Below are 19,778 nucleotides of genomic sequence, written 5' to 3'. Positions count from 1 at the left end.
ATCCCCTAAAAACCTATTTAAACTTTAAAAAAAAATTTTTAAGGGGTGCCTGGGCGGCTCAGTTGGTTGAGTGTCCGACTTGGGCTCAGGTCATGTTCTCATGGTTCATGGGTTCAAGCCCTGCGATGGGCTCTGTGCTGACAGCTCAGAGCCTGGAGCCTGCTTCAGATTCTGTGTCTCCCTCTCTCTCTGCCCCTCCCCTGCTTGTGTCTCTCTCTGTCTCTCAAAAACAAATAAATGTAAAAAAAATTTTTTTTAATTTTTTTAAGTTTATTTATTTATTTTGAGAGAGATAAAGACAGTACAAATGGAGGAGGGGCTGATAGAGAGAGGGAGAGAGACATAATCCCAAGCAGGTTGCCATACTGCCAGCACAGAGCCTGATGCGGTGCTCAAACCCACAAAGCCCTAATATCATGACCTGAACCAAAACTAAGAGTCAGACGCTTAATTGACTGAGACACCCAGTGCCCCAAAAAACTATTGAAACTTTTACTGAAATGACTTTAAATTTACAAATGAATCTGTAATAATTAAAATTTATTATACTATTTAGTTGTCCCATCTGGGAATATGGCATGTATCTCTATCAATTCAATTCTTCTGTTACATCATTCAGCAAAATTCTATAAGTTCTCCTCAATTGGATTCTGAATATTTACTCCTGGGAATTTTTTTGTTTTCAGTGTAAGGAGGAGTCATTTCCTGCTTATATTATTTTATTATAAATTTTTATTTGTAAATTATTTGTAAATTATTAGAAATTATTTTACTATAAATTTATTACAAATTTATATTTATTTTTAAACCTCACTAACTTAATCAAATCTTATTACTTCTGTTGTTTTGTCACTAATTTTCTTGTGCCATCCTTGTGCAGAGGTTGAAACTAGATGGACTATTTTCAAATCCTGCTCTGCCACTTAACAGCTTTGCAACTGTGGGGAAATTATTAAACTCTTCTCTATGCTTCTATTTCTTCATCTATAAATTGGGATAAATATACTATCTACTTCATAGAATTGTTGAAGCAAATAAATAGCTGAATTCAAATGAAACTCTTAGGACAGTAAGGGTGGCTGTGTGGTTCAGTCGGTTAAGCTCTGACTTCAGCTCAGCTCATGATGTCACAGTTCATGGGTTCAAGCACCACGTGGCACTCTGTGCTGACAGCTCAGAGCCTGGAGCCTGCTTCGGATTCCATGTCCCTCTCTCTCTCCCTGGCCTTTCTCCACTCGTGCTCTCTCTCTCTCTCTCAAAATTAAATAAACATTAAAAATTTAAAAAAAAAAAGAAAGTCTTAGAACAGTATATGGAACATTAGTCATCTGTAAAAGTTAGCTGTTATTAAAATTATGATAATTTTGCTCTCCCTTTGTGATTATTGTATCTTTTTTTTGTTTCATACTTACTGCATTAGGTAAAATTTGTCTTCTTTCTTTCTCTATTGTTTTGCTATTATATATGATGTTTGGAGTTGATTAGAAATAAATGTACTTAATTTAGAATGTAAACTTTTACTCTTAGATATTAAGCATTTTTTAAGTAACAGATATATCAAATTTTATTAAATGCCTGTCTATTCTTTACTTGCATTATCATGTATTTCCCCTTTGTTCTAGTGGTATGATATATTTTACTAACTGATAACAAAAATCAAAACATCTTTATAAATGATAAACTGTTTGATTATGGTGTATTATTCTTTAAATATTCAATTGAATTTGATTTGGTAGAATTTAAAACCTAGAATTTTGTACTCACAAATTAAATTATTCTGTAGGTGCTTCTCTGTGTGTGTGTGTGTGTGTGTGTGTGTGTGTGTGTCTGTGTGTGTCTGTGTGTTTTACCAGTTTATGCTGGCCTTAAAAAATAAATCAGGGGGGTGCCTGACTGGTCCAGTTGATAGAGCATCCAACTCTTGATCTTGGGTTTGTAAATTCGAGCCCCACATTGAGTGTAGAGACTACTTAAAAAATAAATGTTGCTAAAAAAGAAAAGCGATTAGAAAACTTTCAGTCACTTTTCTGTGCATCAGTATGAGAATTATTTGTTCCTTTGTCATATTTATCTTAATATATTAAAAGAATTCAGTCAACCTCACTTTAGAATCTTTATACTATTACCGCTGACTTTAATTGTCTCCCTGGTGTACAAACAGCTCTTCATAGATAACATTTCCAATTTTCAGCAAATGTGTAAATTGTACTTTTGCTACAAATGAGTATAAACTGCAGAATGGTGGCATCTGTCAGGCACAATGCTGAGGCACACAGCTTGTGCAGCAGAGTGGAGAGCCAGGCGCAGGCTCTGTTAGAAAGAATGGAATGTGGAATGACCATCCAGCACCAGAGAAAGGTCACAAGTTCACTGGAATATGTGAGAGCTCTGCCTCCTGAGTGAAAGGGCAGTTATATATAATAGTCCACATGGGTCACAGGGTGGAATCTGAGGCCTGATAGCCTGCAGCCTTTTCTGAGTTTCACCAGCTACCTAGGTGCCTTTGGGTAAGTCACTTTCCTGCCCTAAGCCTCAGTTTCCCCATCTGTAAATGGGAATAATTTGTAGTACCTAGTTCATAAGGTGAAAATTAAATGAGTTGATTTACAGAAAGGGTTTAGTGCAGTGCCTGGTGCATAATAAGCATAATGTTACTGTTAACCATCATTATGATTGTTCTTCACAGGGTGACAGAGACATGAAGAGCACAATAACAGTGGATAGTATCATAGTGACTGGAAACATTGTTGTACTGTAGAAGTGGTCGTATAATAGTTTTCACTAACTCTAGGGTTGTTCTGAGCTTTTCAGTTCCTCTGAATAAGCTACCAAAAATTCTAGAATTCAAAACTCTGCTAGAAACATAAAAAAGCTAAGAACCTTGACTGCAGACTGACCACAGGACTCTTTGGAATGTGCCTGAGGTGCACTTTGGCTATCTCCCCAAGTTCATGTGTGCACCACTGCAGAGAGGGCAGTTCTAGGGTTCTGCTTTCCAAGCCACAGTTTCAGTGAACGGAAGGTAGGAAGAGCCTCCTGTAAGGAGTTAATAATGATTTAGTATATGATAAGGTTGTCATTACAAATTACGAAGGAAACAGAAAATTATCCAATAATTGACTCTTTGGGAAAACATTGTAGTATACAAAAATAAAGTTTAGAAATTCTATATTAATTATAGTTAAGTGTTAACTGTTAACATACTTATAAGTCTAAGGTCCCACAACTTCTGACCTCTCTAATCATAAAAGCAATGAAATAAATTTTTAAAATGCAATATCCATGAATTTTGAAGATGTATTTTTCAAGAACCAACAAAGCACCTGGGAACTTAAGTGGCAAACAGGGAAAATAACTGAAGCATAGGTAACAGGTGAAAAGCTAGTGTACTTACTGTATATAAAAGTATTGCAAATTAATTAGATAAAGATAAATGCCTTGAAATAATAAGATATAAGGACACCATTAAATGATAAGATGGCCATAAACATATGAAAAAACTTCCTCTCAGGAAGAATAAATAAATGGCCATTGAAAATTATATATTATTTTCCATCTTTCACATCAACATTCATTTTTTTAAAATAATAATGTACACTATCATTAAGAAAGATGAAGTGGGGCGCCTGGGTGGCTCAGTTGGTTAAGCGTCTGACTTCAGTACATATAATAACTGAAGTCTCGGGCGCCTGGGTGGCTCAGTCGGTTGAGCATCTGACTTCAGCTCAGGTCACGATCTCGAGGTCCGTGAGTTCGAGCCCCGCGTCAGGCTCTGGGCTGATGGCTCAGAGCCTGGAGCCTGCTTCCGATTCTGTGTTTCCCTCTCTCTGCCCCTCCCTCTTTCATGCTCTGTCTCTCACTGTCTCAAAAAATAAATAAACGTTAAAAGAAAAATTTTTAAAAAGAAAGATGAAGTGGTGTGCTGTCAAAGCCTGCTTGGGGAGGCCAATTTAACAAAGAGTCAATGAATTGACTCCCATGTTCACTTCTAGGAATATGTCCACAGCAAATAATCAAAGATGTGGAAAAAGATATATATGCAAGAATATTATGGCATTGTTTGGAATAGCTACAGAACCTTCGATTCTCCAAAAAGAAAAAATTTAAATGTCCTATGATAATAAAAGGATCAAATCAATTATGGCTAAGTTCAGTCAATGGGATTTATGCCACATTTTATAAATAACATTTTAAAATCTTACCTTAGGACATGGGAAAACATTTATGATCAAATATTAAATGAAAAGGGGCAAAAATAAAAATTACGTGTATAGCGTAATCTCATTTAATAATGAATAAATAGATATGTGTAAGTGCAGGACTATGCTCAGAACTGTTAGTCATTGATTTTGTTACAATATTAAAATACCTCTGTGCCCTCTGATCAATAGGGACCATCCATCCTTCTGGACCAATCATTCCCTAGGAACACAAACACATTACCCACAATTTAGCAGCTAAAAAGTTATAGATCCCACTCCAGCTGTTAGGCCTGCTTCCATTCTGATGGAGGCTCTGATAAACCAGTTGTTAGATACTCTTAATACAGACCTCTTAAAATAGACCCTTGACCTGGTGCCTTATTGTGGAAGGGGAATTGGGGTGGGGAAGGGGAGACAGAGATTCACTTAGTAAATAAGTAACAAAATGCCCTTATAGTTAGCCAAACTCACACTGTCTTAGAAGATCTTTTAGTCATTTTTTTTCAGGTTCTATCATTGTATTCCAACCATGGAAAGATCACAGTGTGAGAGATTAAAGAGTTGTATGGCTAGCTTGGCCAGCTAGTCCTGTCCCACCAGCAGCCACAGGCATGAAGTCACTGTCCTTATCCCTGAGGCTTAGTACCTCAGGGTGCTATAGCACCTTCTAGGACTTTGTCCCTCCTGGTTTTTTTTTTTGCCTCCTGGCCTCACAACTTTTTGGATGTTTTAGTCCCTTTGATTGCTCCTCCGGAGTCTGCCCTCTCATTTATATAGCCTGTGAGTTGGGTTACCACTCATTTTCAGTCATACCCATTTTGAGTGCAGAATGGGGAGCAAGAGACAGTTGAGATTTTGAAGGAGAAGATGGAAAGGGCAGAGGCTCTCACAATTTCTCATTCTGAAGCAACCAGATCCTTCAGGCTCACAGTCTTCTGCTCTTGCTAGCATTTCTCCATACCCCCTCATTACATCATACAGGCAGGTAGAGGAACAGAGGTTCCAGGAAGGAAGAGGTGGGAAGGAAGCCCATTGCGTCACATAAGTTAACTACATACAACACATCAACATCTTAATGGTGATTATCTTTGAGGATGTATTTTCTTCTTTTCATCTGTATTTTGTAGTTTTTATAAAGCAAGAGAATATTATAAATAAAATAACATAAAATGATAGATCAATTGAATCAAAATATCTGGGGATAGCATTTGAACATCAATTTTTTTTTTTAAGCTCCCAAGGTGACTCTAATGTTTAGCCAGTGTTGAGATCCAAGGATATAGTCAACCTCTAATTTCACAAAACAGGCAGCTGAACCCAAATAGGTTCACAGTAACACACTTGGATAATATGCTCATTGTTCAAAAAGAGGATTCTTTATGAGATTCAGATTTGAGTGAGAATTCACATCTCTTAGTTACTGAGAAGTCATTTCTGTTGCCATTGTTTTAGATCTCATAATATTAAATGTATAAAGTTCTGATAATACAGTATAAACCAGCCTTACTTTAACCATACATCTATATTTGATAGTTGACAGAAGCTGTTCATTTAACTCCACTTAAAATCCTAGTGATAAGCCTTACAAAATTATTTAAAGGAGAAGACTCCTTCTTTCACTACTTTTCATAACTCTTTTCCCAAGGATTATGAAAAATGAGACTTAAGTTCTTTTCTTTTTTTTTATAAATTTTTTTTAACGTTTATTTATTTTTGAGACAGAGAGAGACAGAGCATGAACGGGGGAGGGGCAGAGAGAGAGGGAGACACAGAATCGGAAGCAGGCTCCAGGCTCTGAGCCATCAGCCCAGAGCCCGACGCGGGGCTCGAACTCACAGACCGCGAGATCGTGACCTGAGCCGAAGTCGGACGCTCAACCGACTGAGCCACCCAGGCGCCCAAGACTTCAGTTATTATATGCACTCTGTTCAACTTGCCAAATGGAAAAGAATATGCTGATGCAATCATATAAACACATAATTATCAAGTATCTACAATACATCCAACACTACTCTAGCTTCTACTATCTAATATTAGAGATTTTTTTCTCCTGTAATAAAGGCAAAACTATACTACCAAAATTCTAGTACAGACATATAAAGAGTGATTATTCACTAGGTTTGGCTTCATGCTCTGCCTTTTATTACACAACAACGAAACCATGGCAAGAACAGACATCTTTAAAAACACATGGAGACAGCCATTCAGGAACTTATTGTCAATTTGTGACTGTGGACAGAAAGCAAGTGTAGAAATTTTCAGGGTCAGTTCAAATTTAAAGAAAATTTAAACAAGTAAGAGATCATGTCCAATCTGAATTAACTATTGATAAAGAGGGAGAAAGAGAAGTCAAGACAACAAGGACATCCATGGAAGACCAGCTGACAGAATGTGTCTGCAACAAGGCTTCAGGAACAATGCAAAGCAAAGGGACTACAGAGTGACAGACTTGTTCAATCTCTAACGCTGGAACAGACAAACTAAATTTGTTTTCTTAAACTGTTTTCAGGAAATCAAGGCACTAGGAGCATTTTTTAAGTGGCTACAGTAGAGGGCCACTTGAAAAATGTCTTTTAGAGGACCCAAGGAAGACCTCCTTCTCCAACCCCTTCCAGCCCAATAGTCATTATTCATCAACAGTAGGTGATTTGTTATTTGGTTCTCCACAGAAATGAGAAAGACATGTAGAACCTCAATCATGAAAGGAACCTTAGCGGCCAACATTCTATTCAGCACAGGTATCTAATTAACAGCATCCCAAGCTTTGTTGGTCAGAACCCACTTAAACTTGGGTAGTGATGAGAAGCACACTAGCTCGCAAGATAAGCTCTTCTAGTTTTGAATAGCTCTAGTTATTTGAAGTCTCAATTCGGTCAATTTCTACTCACCTGAAACTACCCACCACTAGTTCTCCCTGTGCATCTACAGAAAACAAATCTAAATCCTCTTCCAGTTTTCCAGTATTTGAAAATGGTGCTCATGTCTTCCCTCAGCTAACAAACTCTGACTTTTCACCAATTCCTCACCTCCCAGAGTCCCCAGGTAAAATGACAAATACTTGATGTATACACCTCCCATTTTTGGAAAGTGAAAAAGATAGGTTGAGGGATGTATTTGATCTACAAAAGAGTTGGGGGTATTGAAGGAAGGGTGGTTGAATAACAACACTTGGCTTCCTTTGCAATTTCCAAAGGCCAACAAAGCTAGCACAGTCCTTCATAAAATTCATTTAAAATTTATACCTGCCTAATTGCCAGAGAACTTACTGACACAGTATTTTAACATCAAGATATCCACAAGACTCCAATGGCTGAGAAACCCCATTGAAAATGTGTGCTAAATCACTCAATCGATCCATTCATTGAACGGATACTCAAAGCCCTATGCTTTGAAAATTCAGTTCTTCTTAAGAATTAGTATTATTAAAATGAAAGTTCATTCTATGAAAATACATTCTAGAGAGGCATCACTATTGAAGTTCAACACAGACATGCTTCTTAAAATAGTAAATTCCATTTTCCAGTGCCCCCAGACCCCACCTCACCACCACCCCAGGTTCAATAGAGATGCCAACTGTGGAATGACATTCACAGGTCAGAAGAAGCACCCCGAGGAACACAGTGCAGCTGAGATTCAAAGAAACACAACAAGTGCTACATCACAAATCTAGTTATTAAGAAAGGTCTGATGGTGGCCAGATATTTACCCTAGAGATAATATTGTTGCAAGACTTCCTCCCCACAGAATGAAATCTCCTTTTCTACTCCCAGGGCATGAAAGTTGCTTTGAGTACTTGTTCTCTCAGCTGGCATATGCAGAAAATTTGGAGTTATTTTTCTCTTTAAAATGTTAGAAAGAAACTTTTTCCTCCTTTCATATGACTGGTACTTTATAAAACACTCTTAAAGCTTCAGCCAATACACCCTGAGGGACTGGAGGAAAAAACAGGAGAAATACCAAAATGTTTCAGCTCACAAGATCTCTGTAGCCTGCCCAGCAATGCAAAGGGTGTCATTAAGGACATAGAAGACAGAGAGTACTATCTACACTAAAGAAGTAATATTAATAATAATTGACATGGTTTCAGTGCTTACTCTGTGCAGGCATTGCTATAAGCACCTTACATGGATTAACTTATTTAGCTCTCCAGACAGCCTTACCAGGTAATTACTATTCTCACGCATTTGACAAATGAAGAATATGAATAGAGAGGTTTAGCACTGCACCCAAGGTCACACAGCCAACAGGTAAGTGGCAGTGCTAGGGTTCAAACTCTGGAAGTTGGGTCTATGACCTTATGGTTTTTCTATGTTGCCTCCAAGTAAGTATGCAGTGTGTCACATGACATATATAATGAGTCGGATGAAACTACTTTTGTTTCAATTCCATGTATCAATGATTTTAAACTTGTTTCTGTACTTCCAAAGACTTCCAGACTGACTTTTAATTCTGTCCAGCAGGACTGACACCATTCTAGTTCAGGGACCAGGTCAAGGCCCACAGAGACTCTTCATCACCAGTGGGTGGCAACATTGTCACATGGAGCCATCAGGGTACAGTGTAGGCCTGGCATCCTTCCTAAAATTACAAAGGCCTCACCACCTTATGGATAAGTCATTCCAAGCAGCTCCCAAAATGCAATTTCTCTACTATCCCTAAAACACCCAGGATAATCCTGCAGGAGGAGAGAGGAATCTGAATTAGGAGAATGCCCAAGAAACTATTCATTTAAGTGATTCTTCATCTTGCCATAGCACTGGTATATTTCTGTTGTCAATTGCACATTTGTATTCCCTCTAGGGTGTGTCTTTCTTAAACACAGAGACTCTACAACCTTTGTCCCAGCAATTTCACTAGCCTAAGGGTAGATGTTGAGTAAATGGATGAGTGATTAAAATTCAATTCCTCACAGGCAATCAATTCCACTGCAAGCAACAGTTTAAGAAAGATCTACAAAGTCTTCTGTTGGATCTAGACTTCATGGTGATTCTAGAGTGGGTGATCCACCCAAGCATCCTCAGGATAGAATGAACTGAAGAAAGCCTCTCAAGACCATTCTTTAGACTCTTGACACTGCAATGCCTAATCTATTTTCACATTGGCCCGACTCTTCCACAAAACGGTCACAGCTTAAGCAGAACAAGTGTCAAGCTGACCTCTAGGTAAATTTCAATAAAATAAGCCAGTAACTGATGCAGGCAATGGCTTTCCCAAGAAACTCCTCCATAATAACTCAAGGACAGAACTAGAAAAGGGCCTACATTTGTGTAAATCTGAGAAATTCTGAGGAAGGTCCTCTAATCCCAAACATTTCTACTGGCCTGTCATATGTCTGAGATTCAAAGAAACACAAGTGCCACTATTAAAGAGGTAGGCACTTAAGGTTAGGTAGACAATTTGTGATACCTCCAGAAAACTTTCAGGGTTTTTAACCATGAAAAATGAGGGAAATAGATGATTGTAAGAATGCCTATCCTTCCAGTTTTTAGGTGAAAATTGATACAATTTTAAAATATGTATCTGGTTTTATTTATTTATTTATTCATTTATTTATTTATTTATTTATTTATTTTGAGAGAGAGAGAGATTGAGCACAGGCAGGGAAGGGACCGAGAGAGAGGAGAGAGCAAGAATCCCAAGCATTCTCCGCACTGCCAGTGTGGAGTCCCATGTGGGGCTCAAACTCACAAACTATGAGATCATGACCTGAGCCGAAGTCAGACGCTTAACCAACTGCACCCGGGTGCCCCTGTACCTGTTTTTTTAATCTAGGGTATTTGTAAAGGGAAGAATTAGAAAAAGACATATATATTTTTTCTTTTTCAATACTTTGTCAAATATCCAGGACTTGTTTTCTCAGTTATAGACATAACTAGGCTCTGTTTACCCATTTAGTAATATCATGTTATTAAAGTATTTTTTTAATGTTTGTTTATATTTGAGAGAGAGAGAACACATGAGCAAGTGAGTGGGGAGAGGCAGAGATACAGAATCCAAAGCAGGCTCAGAGCTGCAAGCTGTAAGCACAGAGCCCAACACGGAGCTCGAACTCATGAGCAGTGAGATACTGACCTAAGCCAAAGTCAGATGCTTAATTGACTGAGTCACCCAGGTGCCCCAGTAGTAGCCTGTATAAAGCTTATAAGACATACCCCTCAGCAGTTAAGGAAAAGACTTGACTTACTTCAATAATTTTTAAAAACATAAACTCATCTAGAGAATTTGGAAAATATAGAAATTTCTAAAGAACATCCAAGAGATGATCTCTGTTGTCTTTTTGATGCATATTCTTCCAATCTTCCATATTTCATGTTTATACATATACAACAATATCATTTTTATAAAACATAATCTACATCTATTCACACGCTTCTTTCTTCCTATTTGTCTCTTTTCCATTTTATCTACTTTCAGTCTCTCCCCCTCTGTGTGAATTCTGGAATTTCTCTTTATGCGCCCATACATAAGTCTGTCTGTTTTACTTTCACACAATTAGAGATGCAAGACCCATTCAAACCATGTGCTGGATGTAGTTAGATGATACTAGGTAGACAAATAGGTAGATGATAGATACATCGATAGACAGGTAAGCCAAGAAGGAAGGAAAGAAGAAAGATTTCATGTATTGCTGGTTTATTTAGATCTTCTCCATATAAATGGTTTTGTGACCTTCAGTAGAAAAAAAATTCCTTCTCTTTTAGATTCATTAAGGGCCATCATTCATCCTTCTCCTTATACTTACTATTTTATTTCTACATCACCTTTCTCATTTTCACAGGAATTCTTTGTATAGTCTTAAGTTTACAGCTAATTATTTTCATTGACCACAACTTAAATTGACTATTTCTACACATCCTCTGCAGAAACCCCTCCATTTCCTGTTTCTTAATGGCTCAGTGGTTGAGTATGACAACTCAAGGCTAGAAGGAACTCTGAAATAGGTTTTCTTCTGCCTCATACATCTTCCTGTTCCCTTGTGCTATGCCTCATGCTGCTGAATTCCTTCTACAGTACACTTCTTTGGTGGCTATCTAGCCAGCATTGGCCATCTTCAGTGTCAGGAAACTCACTACCTCTTGAGGTGGCCCATAATATTTTTACAGTGCTTTAACATTTAAAATACCCTTTTCTCTGTCATTGTCACTCACTGCTATTTCTAACTTCTGGGGTTCCATGAAACAATTTAACCATAAAATTCTTTGCTTAAAAACTTGTTTGATGGGAATGCAAGCTGGTGCAGCCACTCTGGAAAACAGTATGGAGGTTCCTCAAAAAATTAAAAATAGAACTACCCTACGACCTAGCAATTGCACTATGAGGTATTTATCCAAGGGATACAGGTGTGCTGTTTCAAAGGAGCAAATGCACCCCAATATTTACAGCAGCACTATCAACCATAGCCAAAGTATGGAAAGAGCCCAAATGTCCATCGATGGATGAATGGATAAAGAAGATGTGATATATATATATATATATATATATATATATATATATATATATACACAATGGAGTGTTAGTCGGCAATCAAAAAGAATGAAATCTTGCCATTTGCAACTACGTGGATGGAACTGGAGGGTATTATGCTAAGTGAAATTAGTCAGAGAAAGATAAATATCATATGACTTCACTCAAATGAGGACTTTAAGAGACAAAACAGATGAACATAAGGGAAGGGAAACAAAAATAGTATAAGAACAGGGAGGGGGACAAATCATAAGAGACTCATAAATATGGAGAACAAACAGAGGGTTACTGGAGGGGTTGTGGGAGGGGAGAAGGGCTAAATGGATAAGGGGCATTAAGGAATCTACTCCTGAAATCATTGCTGCACTATATGCTAACTAATTTGGATGTAAATTTAAAAAAAAAAAAAAACTTGTTTGAAAAACAACTCTATTTACAACAGCATCAAAAAATAAAATAAAATATTTAGGAATACACTTAACCAAGGATGCTAAAGACTTACACACTGAAAACTACAAAACATTGCTGAAAGGAATTAAAGAAGACACTAATAAATGGGAAGACATCCTGCATTTCATGGATTAGAAGATAATATTGTTGAGATGTCAGTGCTACCCAAAGAAATCCACAGATTCAATGTAATCTTGATCAAAATTCCAATTATACTAGATAGAAAAATAAATATTAGATAAGGAAAGAAGAGAAAGAAGAATTTATTGTTTACATAGATCTGCATATAAATGGTTTTGTGACCTTCAGTCAAAAATTTTTTTCTATTTTTGTAGAAACAGAAAAATCAATCCTAAAAAGCCATGTGGAATCTCAAGGAGTCCCAAACAGCCAAAATAATCTTACAAAAGAAAAATAAAGTTGGAGGTTTCAACACTTCCAGATTTCAAAATATACTACAAAGCTACAGTAATCAAAACTCTGTAGCACTAACATAAAGTCAGGCATATAGATCCATGTAACAGAACTGTGAGCCTAAAAATAATCCCAGACATATAAATCAACTGATTTTCAACAAGGGTGCCATGACCATTCAATGGGGAAGACTAGTGCTGGAACAACTGGATAGTCATATGTAAAAGAAGAAAAATCAGACCCTTACCTTAATACCATATACAAAAATTAACTCAAAATCGATGAAAGATACAAACATAAGACCTAAAACTATAAAAATCTTAGAAGAAGTTATAGGGGAAAAGCTCTGTGACATTAAATTTGACAGTGATTTCTTGGATATGATGACAAATGTATAGACAACAGAAGAAAAAGTAGACAAGTTGAACTACATCAGAGCTAAAAGGTTTTGCACATCAAGGGATATGATCGGCAGAATGAAAAGGCAATCCACAGAATGAGAGAAAATATATGTAAATCATAAATTGATAAGGGGTTAATATCCAGAATGTATAAAGAATTTTTATAACTTAACGCCAAAACACAAACAACCTGATTAAAAAATGGACAAAGGACTTAAGGAGATATTTCTCCAAGGAAGATATACAGATAGCCAATAAGTACATGAAAAGATATTCAAAATGACTAATAATTGGGATATGCAAATCAAAATCATGAGATATCACCTCACAACCATTAGACTATGTACTATTAAAACAAACACATCAAATGATAACAGGAAATAACAAGTGTCAGTAAGATCATAGGAATATTAGAAACCTTCTGTGGTGTTGGCAGGAATATAAAATGGTGCAGCCACTGTGGGAAACATTATGATGGTTCTTAAAAATTGTTTAATAAAATTATCATATGATCCAGCAACTCCACTTTTAAGTTTATACCCAAAAGAATTGAAATCAGGGTTTCAAAGAGATATTTGAATAAGCATATTCATGATAACATTATTTGCAATAGCCAAAAGGTACAAACAGCCCAAATATCCATCAGTGGATAAATTAATAAACTACATGTGGTCTAAACATAGAATATTATTCAACCTTGAAAAAGAAGGAAATTATGACACATGCTACAACATGGATCAACCTTGGGACATTATGCTAAGTAAAATAAGTGAGTCACAAAAGCACAAACACTGTCAATTCCACTTGTATGAGATTCCTAGAGTAGTCACATTCACAGAAAGTGAATGGTAAAAGTGGAATGGTAGTTTACAGGGGCTGGTATGAGAGATGAGTCAGGAGTTACTATTTTAATGGGTACAGAGTTTGAATTCTGGAAGATGAAAAGAGTTCTGGAAATGATTGATGGTGATAGTTGCACAACACTGTGAATGTACATAATGCCCCTGAACTGCACACTTAAAAAGGGTTGAAACGGAGGGTACCTGGGTGGCTCCGTCAGTTGAGCATCTGATATTGACTCAGTCATGATTTCACTGTTCTGAATTCGAGTCCCACATCAGGTGAGCTCCGCTTCTCTCCTTCTCTCTCTCCCTCTCTCGCTCTCTCTCTCTCTCTCAAAAGAAACAAACAAAAAACATTGAAATGGTAAATTTTTTGTTACATATTTTTCACCACAATTTTTTACTTAAAAAAAATCTTCAAATATCTGAAGTCTGCTATCATGACCCAATGGAATAATCTCTGGTGTAAAGACATCTATTTCTTCAATTGTTCCTCAAGTGACATGAATGAAATCCATACATACCCCATTCTGGTCACTCTGAATGTTCTCCAAACACCAATAGCCCATTTAATCCACACACAGGCCATAGACCTCAACATAACACTGACCAGTTAAGAACAGAAAAGCCTATCACCTCCTTCAATCTGTTTGCTAAACGATTAATAATACAGCCAAAGCTCCTACTAGTTCATCACACTGTTCATTCCTACAAAGGAAACTACGAAGCTAAACCCCTAAGTTCTTAACTCATGTGCCACTGCTAAAACCTTTTTAGCTCTTAGAACTCTTTCAGTGATTAAAAGGAAAAAGCAAATACACAAACTATGCAAACTGACAAACAAAAAAAGAATTTATTGGCACATTTAAATTTAATGGTGGGGACTTGAAGTGTGGCTTGATTCAGGAGTTCAAATGATGTCACCAGGTCTCAATTATTTCCTTCTTTTTGTAGAACTCTGCTTTGCTCCTTGTGTTTTCTTTATTCTTGGATAGTCTCTATACCCATAAGATGCCTCCAAGTCTCTCCCAAGTTCATGGGTGGTGGAATAAAGCAACAGTATTGCTCCCAGCAATTCTGATCAAAGCATATTGCCATTCATGGCCTCTGATTGGGTCACGTTCCTGAACCAATCTCTGTGGCCAGATAATGCTGGTGCTGAGTGACTTATTTCCAGGTCATGTGTTCTGTCCCTGACCAGGGATGTTGTCAACTCCACTGAATCAGCCCATGGTCCAAAAGTGGAGAAGAGCTGATCCCTAGAGAATGCTCAGGTTAATTTCACCTGTATGCTGAGGGGGTTTTGAGCAACAATAACTATAAAGTCAGCTACCCTTCAATAAGTCCAACTGAGTGTTTTAAAACTAGGATACATTGCCCTGTATTTATTCCTATTAAATACAATCTTATTAGAATCCTCTTGGAAAGTTATTTTGGGGATTCTAATTCTATCAAGCAGTGAATTCCTTGTTTGTCTCAACTGTATATGCTCAACAGTGTGATGAATGTGCCTTACAGATTTGATTGCACTCAATATTGAACAGATTATAATCATGTGTATATATGTATTATAAACATGTTATATAAGATGTAAACATGCTGTTAACACAGAGCTTCACAGCCCAACACCAAGATCTTCTTTCTGAGGTGACATTACCAGCATCTTTGGATGTGGTCATATAACCAGATACCAGGCCCATCATTGTCCTTACGTGTGAGCCCTATTTTGGGGCCCAAAGACATCATTATCAACCTTTAAAAAATTCCTAGACTCCTAGGAGGGCTTCCAGCAGAGTAAATATTCTGTGCAAAGTATGAATTCTTGATCTAGCCATCATCAAAAAGAGGCCTTCTTCTCTATTTGCTCCAGATTTCTCATATTTCCTAAACACAAACACACACATGCACAAAACAAAAGTAGTAGTAGCAAAGTATATATAGTGTCTACTACATGCTATTCTCTGTTCTAAAAGCACATAGGATTAAGTATTAATTCACTTATTCCTGACAACAACTTTATGACATAGGTGGTTGTCGTCATCATCATCATCATCATCATCTCCATTTTAGAAACAAGGAAACAGGCCCAGAGCAGGTAATTTCCCAAATTCACAGAGCTAGTTAGTAAAAACCAGGACTTGAACCCAAGGTGTGTGGCTGCAGAGTTCTTATGGCAGAGGGGACATTTGACCCTGACATCTCTCATCTCCTATTTCCAGCCCCCAGGCAAATGCGCAGGTGAGCCTGCTTTAAAAACACCACCACCTACAACAAATTTACTGTGGATAAATTAGGGAACCACTCACTTTACAAAGCAGCTTGTTGTCGTAAGTGAACCATTTGCAATAACAAGCTCCATCTGGGACAGGTCAACTGGTTAAAAAATCACTAATCACTTCCCAGAAGTACTGGGGCAGAGAAACCCAGCCAATAGGTTAGGATCACTGCCAACTAAAGATATATTAGAACTGTAAAGTATTTCTGGTGCAATGTCCACATTCATAGAAAAAACACAATTTAAAAAACTTTTCTTACATATATTTTCCCTGAATAATGGCTATGTATGGGGGGAAATTGTAAAAGTAGAAGGACTCTGCATAGCACCTCACTAAAGCTCCCAGCCCTTACGGTGCTCCCCTAGGGTCACTTGACCCACAGTTCTGTTGTTACTTTTGGCAGTACTATTAGTTGGTTCAATTGGTTTAGTCTTGCACAAAGGTATAGTACAGGTGGCTACCAAATTCAAAGCAATTGCATACAGGTCTCTTCTTTCTGGAAACAGCATGTCATGTAACCCCAGCTGGTTCAAATGAAGAAGTTTGCAGCAGAGATGCGGCAGGGTGGTGAGAATGGTGTTACCAAAGGGAGCCCAGTAAGAGCTGGTTCTGGGGAGGAGGAACATCCTGGTGGGAGAGAAGCAGCTACTATTAGACACTACACCAGGGAAAGGCAGAAAGAAATTCCCTACCTCTTTCCCTTCTCCCTATCAGTCTCTTGCCAGTGTCTCCTATGGGCAAGCCAAAGAGGGAGGGTACCTGGGTGAAGTAGTCAGCAAGCATCAGCCCTCAGGGAACACAGCTGAGGGGAATAGAGTGGAGAGGATGTCAGAACAACAGAAAATAATGCAATATCTCTATCAGAGGTAGGTAAACTGATTCACTGAGTTTAACAAATTTATCACGTTTCAGATCAGAGGGGAGCCTAGAACCAACATGAGGGTCCCATTTTCCTTTCTAGTCTCACTGATTTTGAGAAGCCTGAAGGCCTAGAAAGAGTCACAAAATCTCAGAGGACATCTAATCTCTCAGACTCCTTCCCAATATATGGTAATGTTACAACATGACCCACAGGGGTCCACCTTTCTTCAGAAGCATTGAGGTTGCTTATAAGAGGATGACTCAGCCTCCTGCTCAGATTCATTAAAGAAGTTTTCATGAATCACTTGTATGTGCGATGTTGTGGGTGTTGTTATTCTTTCAGTGAATTTGCTGCACACACTAAGTGTATCTCTTTTTGATTCATGAAGGTGACTCATCTGAGGAAGTTGACCTGACCATGGTTTATCAGGCAGCTTCTAATGGAGATGTCAATGCTCTGACCTCAGTAATTCGTGAAGACCCTTCCATCCTAGAATGCTGTGACAGTGAAGGTGAGCTATTTATTCATTTTTGAAGCCTGCAGAATGTTCTTCTGTATTCTTTTAGAGATGGTCTTCAGAGGTGAGCACTGTTAAAATTACATCTAACAGTCCATTTTGGTACTGGAGGGACAAGGAGTGGCTTGTCTTTAAATGATAGTCTTGGACACAAATCTTTCAATTTTTTTTACACCACTTCATGTAATGAATCTAGTTGATTTAGATTTATTTGCAACTTATTTGTATGAATGACTAAAGTAGATACACCAAGTAGTTAAAAAAGGAATATAGAAAGAGGGCTATTTTTGGTAGCAGTGGATGTTGGGAAAGTATGACTATTAAAGGCAGAAGCAAAGACCTGCTTCTCAGAAGATGCAGTAGATGTACTTGTTTCTCTATTCCTCCTGCTAAATATAACTAAAAATCCTGGATGTTGTATATAATATAAACATAAGAACACTCCCGAAGGTGGAGAGAAAATGACAGACCGGCTGGGACCATGTGACCCAAGGAATAACACTGTGGTAAGTTTCTTGGGTTTTCTTTTTTGCCTCTTATATCCCAACTTGGAGTTGAAGAATCCAACAGCTCAGAAGGGCCAACAGTCACAGACCAAAACAAAAACAAAAACAAAAACAAAAACAAAGCCCCAAAAAAAGCCTGCCCTCTAGCCAAAGAACCAGGAAAGGGACCACATAGCAACACAGAAAATTTGTAGACAGTAATGAGTCTACTCCAACCAAACATCACACAAAAAACAGACAAATGAGAACCTGTGGCTTTAGGCTCATTATTCCAGCAAAGACCTAGTAGAGATCTTGGACCTCCACCCCAACTAGTGAGCCTCCCTCCCCCTAGTTGCCAGTACTCCCACCCAGTAATGAAGAATCTTCTCCCTCAAATATCAATGGAAGCTAAATAGGGAACTTGGACCTGGCAATAATGAGGTCACAAGTACATACCTTCTCCCCCTTTGGAGCATTGTCAGGGAAAGCCAGCTAAAATAGAGGGTTTAAGTAAGATTAAGCAACTCAACACAATATCCCAAATGTCCAGATTTTAATAAAAAACAATTTGTTATATCAAGAAACAGGAAGATCTCAAACTGAATGAAAAAAGATAACCAATAGATACAAAACTGAGATAATAGATGTTAGAATTACCTGACAGATTTTGAAGAGGTCATGAAAAAAAAAAAAAAACTTCAATGAACAATTACAAATATGCTTGAAACAAATGAAGAAATAGGAAGCTTAAACAAAGAAATAGATGATATAAAGAAGAACTAAATGGAAAATTTTTAAACTGAAAAATACAATAATCACAATTAAAAACTCCATAAATAAACTCAGCAGCAGAGTGAGGAAGCAGAGGGAAAGGATCAACAAACTTAAAAATAGAATGATAGAAATGAGCCAATCTGAACAACTGAAAGAAAATAGGCCAAAAAAAAAAAAAAAAAAAGAGCACCAGGGACTTGTGGGACTATAACAAAAGTGTTTGGGTTTTTTTTTTTTTTTAATGTTTATTTATTTTTGAGAGAGAGTGCAAGTGGGGAAGGAGCAGAGAGAGAGGGAGACAGAGGATCCAAAGTGGGCTCTGTGCTGACAGCAGAGAGCCCAGTGCAGGGCTCCAACTCATAAACCGTGAGATCATGACCTGAGCCAAAGACAGATGCTCAACCGACTGCCACCCAGGCACCCCATAATAAAAAGTTCTATCATTGTTTTTTCTGTCTTAGTACTTGTGTCATTAATGATTTTTAACCAGTGTACCTGTCCCATGAAGAGCTTGAGAATCCCTTATCATGACAGCAAAATGTTTTGTAAAGTGAGTAGTTGTCCCTAACTTATCAATAGTAGTTTTTTTGTTTATTTGTTTGCTTGTTTCTTTTTAAAGGAGATTTACTTGTACATCTGCTTCATGGCTAATAATGGGAAATGAGGAGAGACAAATGTTTGATACTACTTGTGTGATAAGTGCAAGAGCCAGACTGGGTTCAATCCTAGCTTGTCCTGCCTATGAGTGGAAGTGAAAATATATCTTAGAATTTGTGTGACACAGGCAAAGCAATGCTGAAGGAAATGTATGACACTAAATACATTCATTAGAAAAGAGGAAAAATATCAGTCAATAATGTAAGTTCTTACCCCAAGAACTTAAAAAAAGAAGAAAATAAACCCAAAGGAAAGAACTAATAAAGAAAGAATAGAAATAAGGATAATTGAAAATAGACAACAGTAAAGAAAATCACTGAAGCAAGGAACTGATTCTTTGAAAAGATCAATAAAATTGACAAAATTCTAGCAATAAAAAACAGACAAAAAATGAAAGAAGTCACAAATGACCACTGTCAGGAGTGAAACCA

The 19,778-nt window shown here is 37.5% G+C and overlaps 1 protein-coding gene across 2 annotated transcripts in view; it reads left to right on the top strand.

Annotated features, from left to right (window-relative positions):
* Positions 1-19,778, top strand: part of ANKRD55 (ankyrin repeat domain 55) — a 95,319-nt gene that overhangs the window by 10,426 nt on the left and 65,115 nt on the right. Inside the window, exon 2 of one of the 2 annotated variants that reach the window (XM_047086729.1) lies at positions 17,300-17,422. In XM_047086729.1, the coding sequence (XP_046942685.1) occupies positions 17,300-17,422 (123 nt within the window). Of the gene's footprint in view, positions 1-17,298; positions 17,423-19,778 lie in introns of those variants that run through there. The other variant, XM_047086722.1, reaches the window with a different exon arrangement.

The sequence above is a fragment of the Lynx rufus genome, unplaced genomic scaffold (genome assembly GCF_022079265.1).
Source record: "Lynx rufus isolate CCGP_SWC_20201006 ecotype Redwood Valley unplaced genomic scaffold, mLynRuf1.p SCAF_1, whole genome shotgun sequence".
Classification (NCBI taxonomy): Eukaryota; Metazoa; Chordata; class Mammalia; order Carnivora; family Felidae; genus Lynx; species Lynx rufus.
Note: the sequence above shows the minus strand (reverse complement) of the source record. Positions and strands in the feature narration are given on the sequence as shown.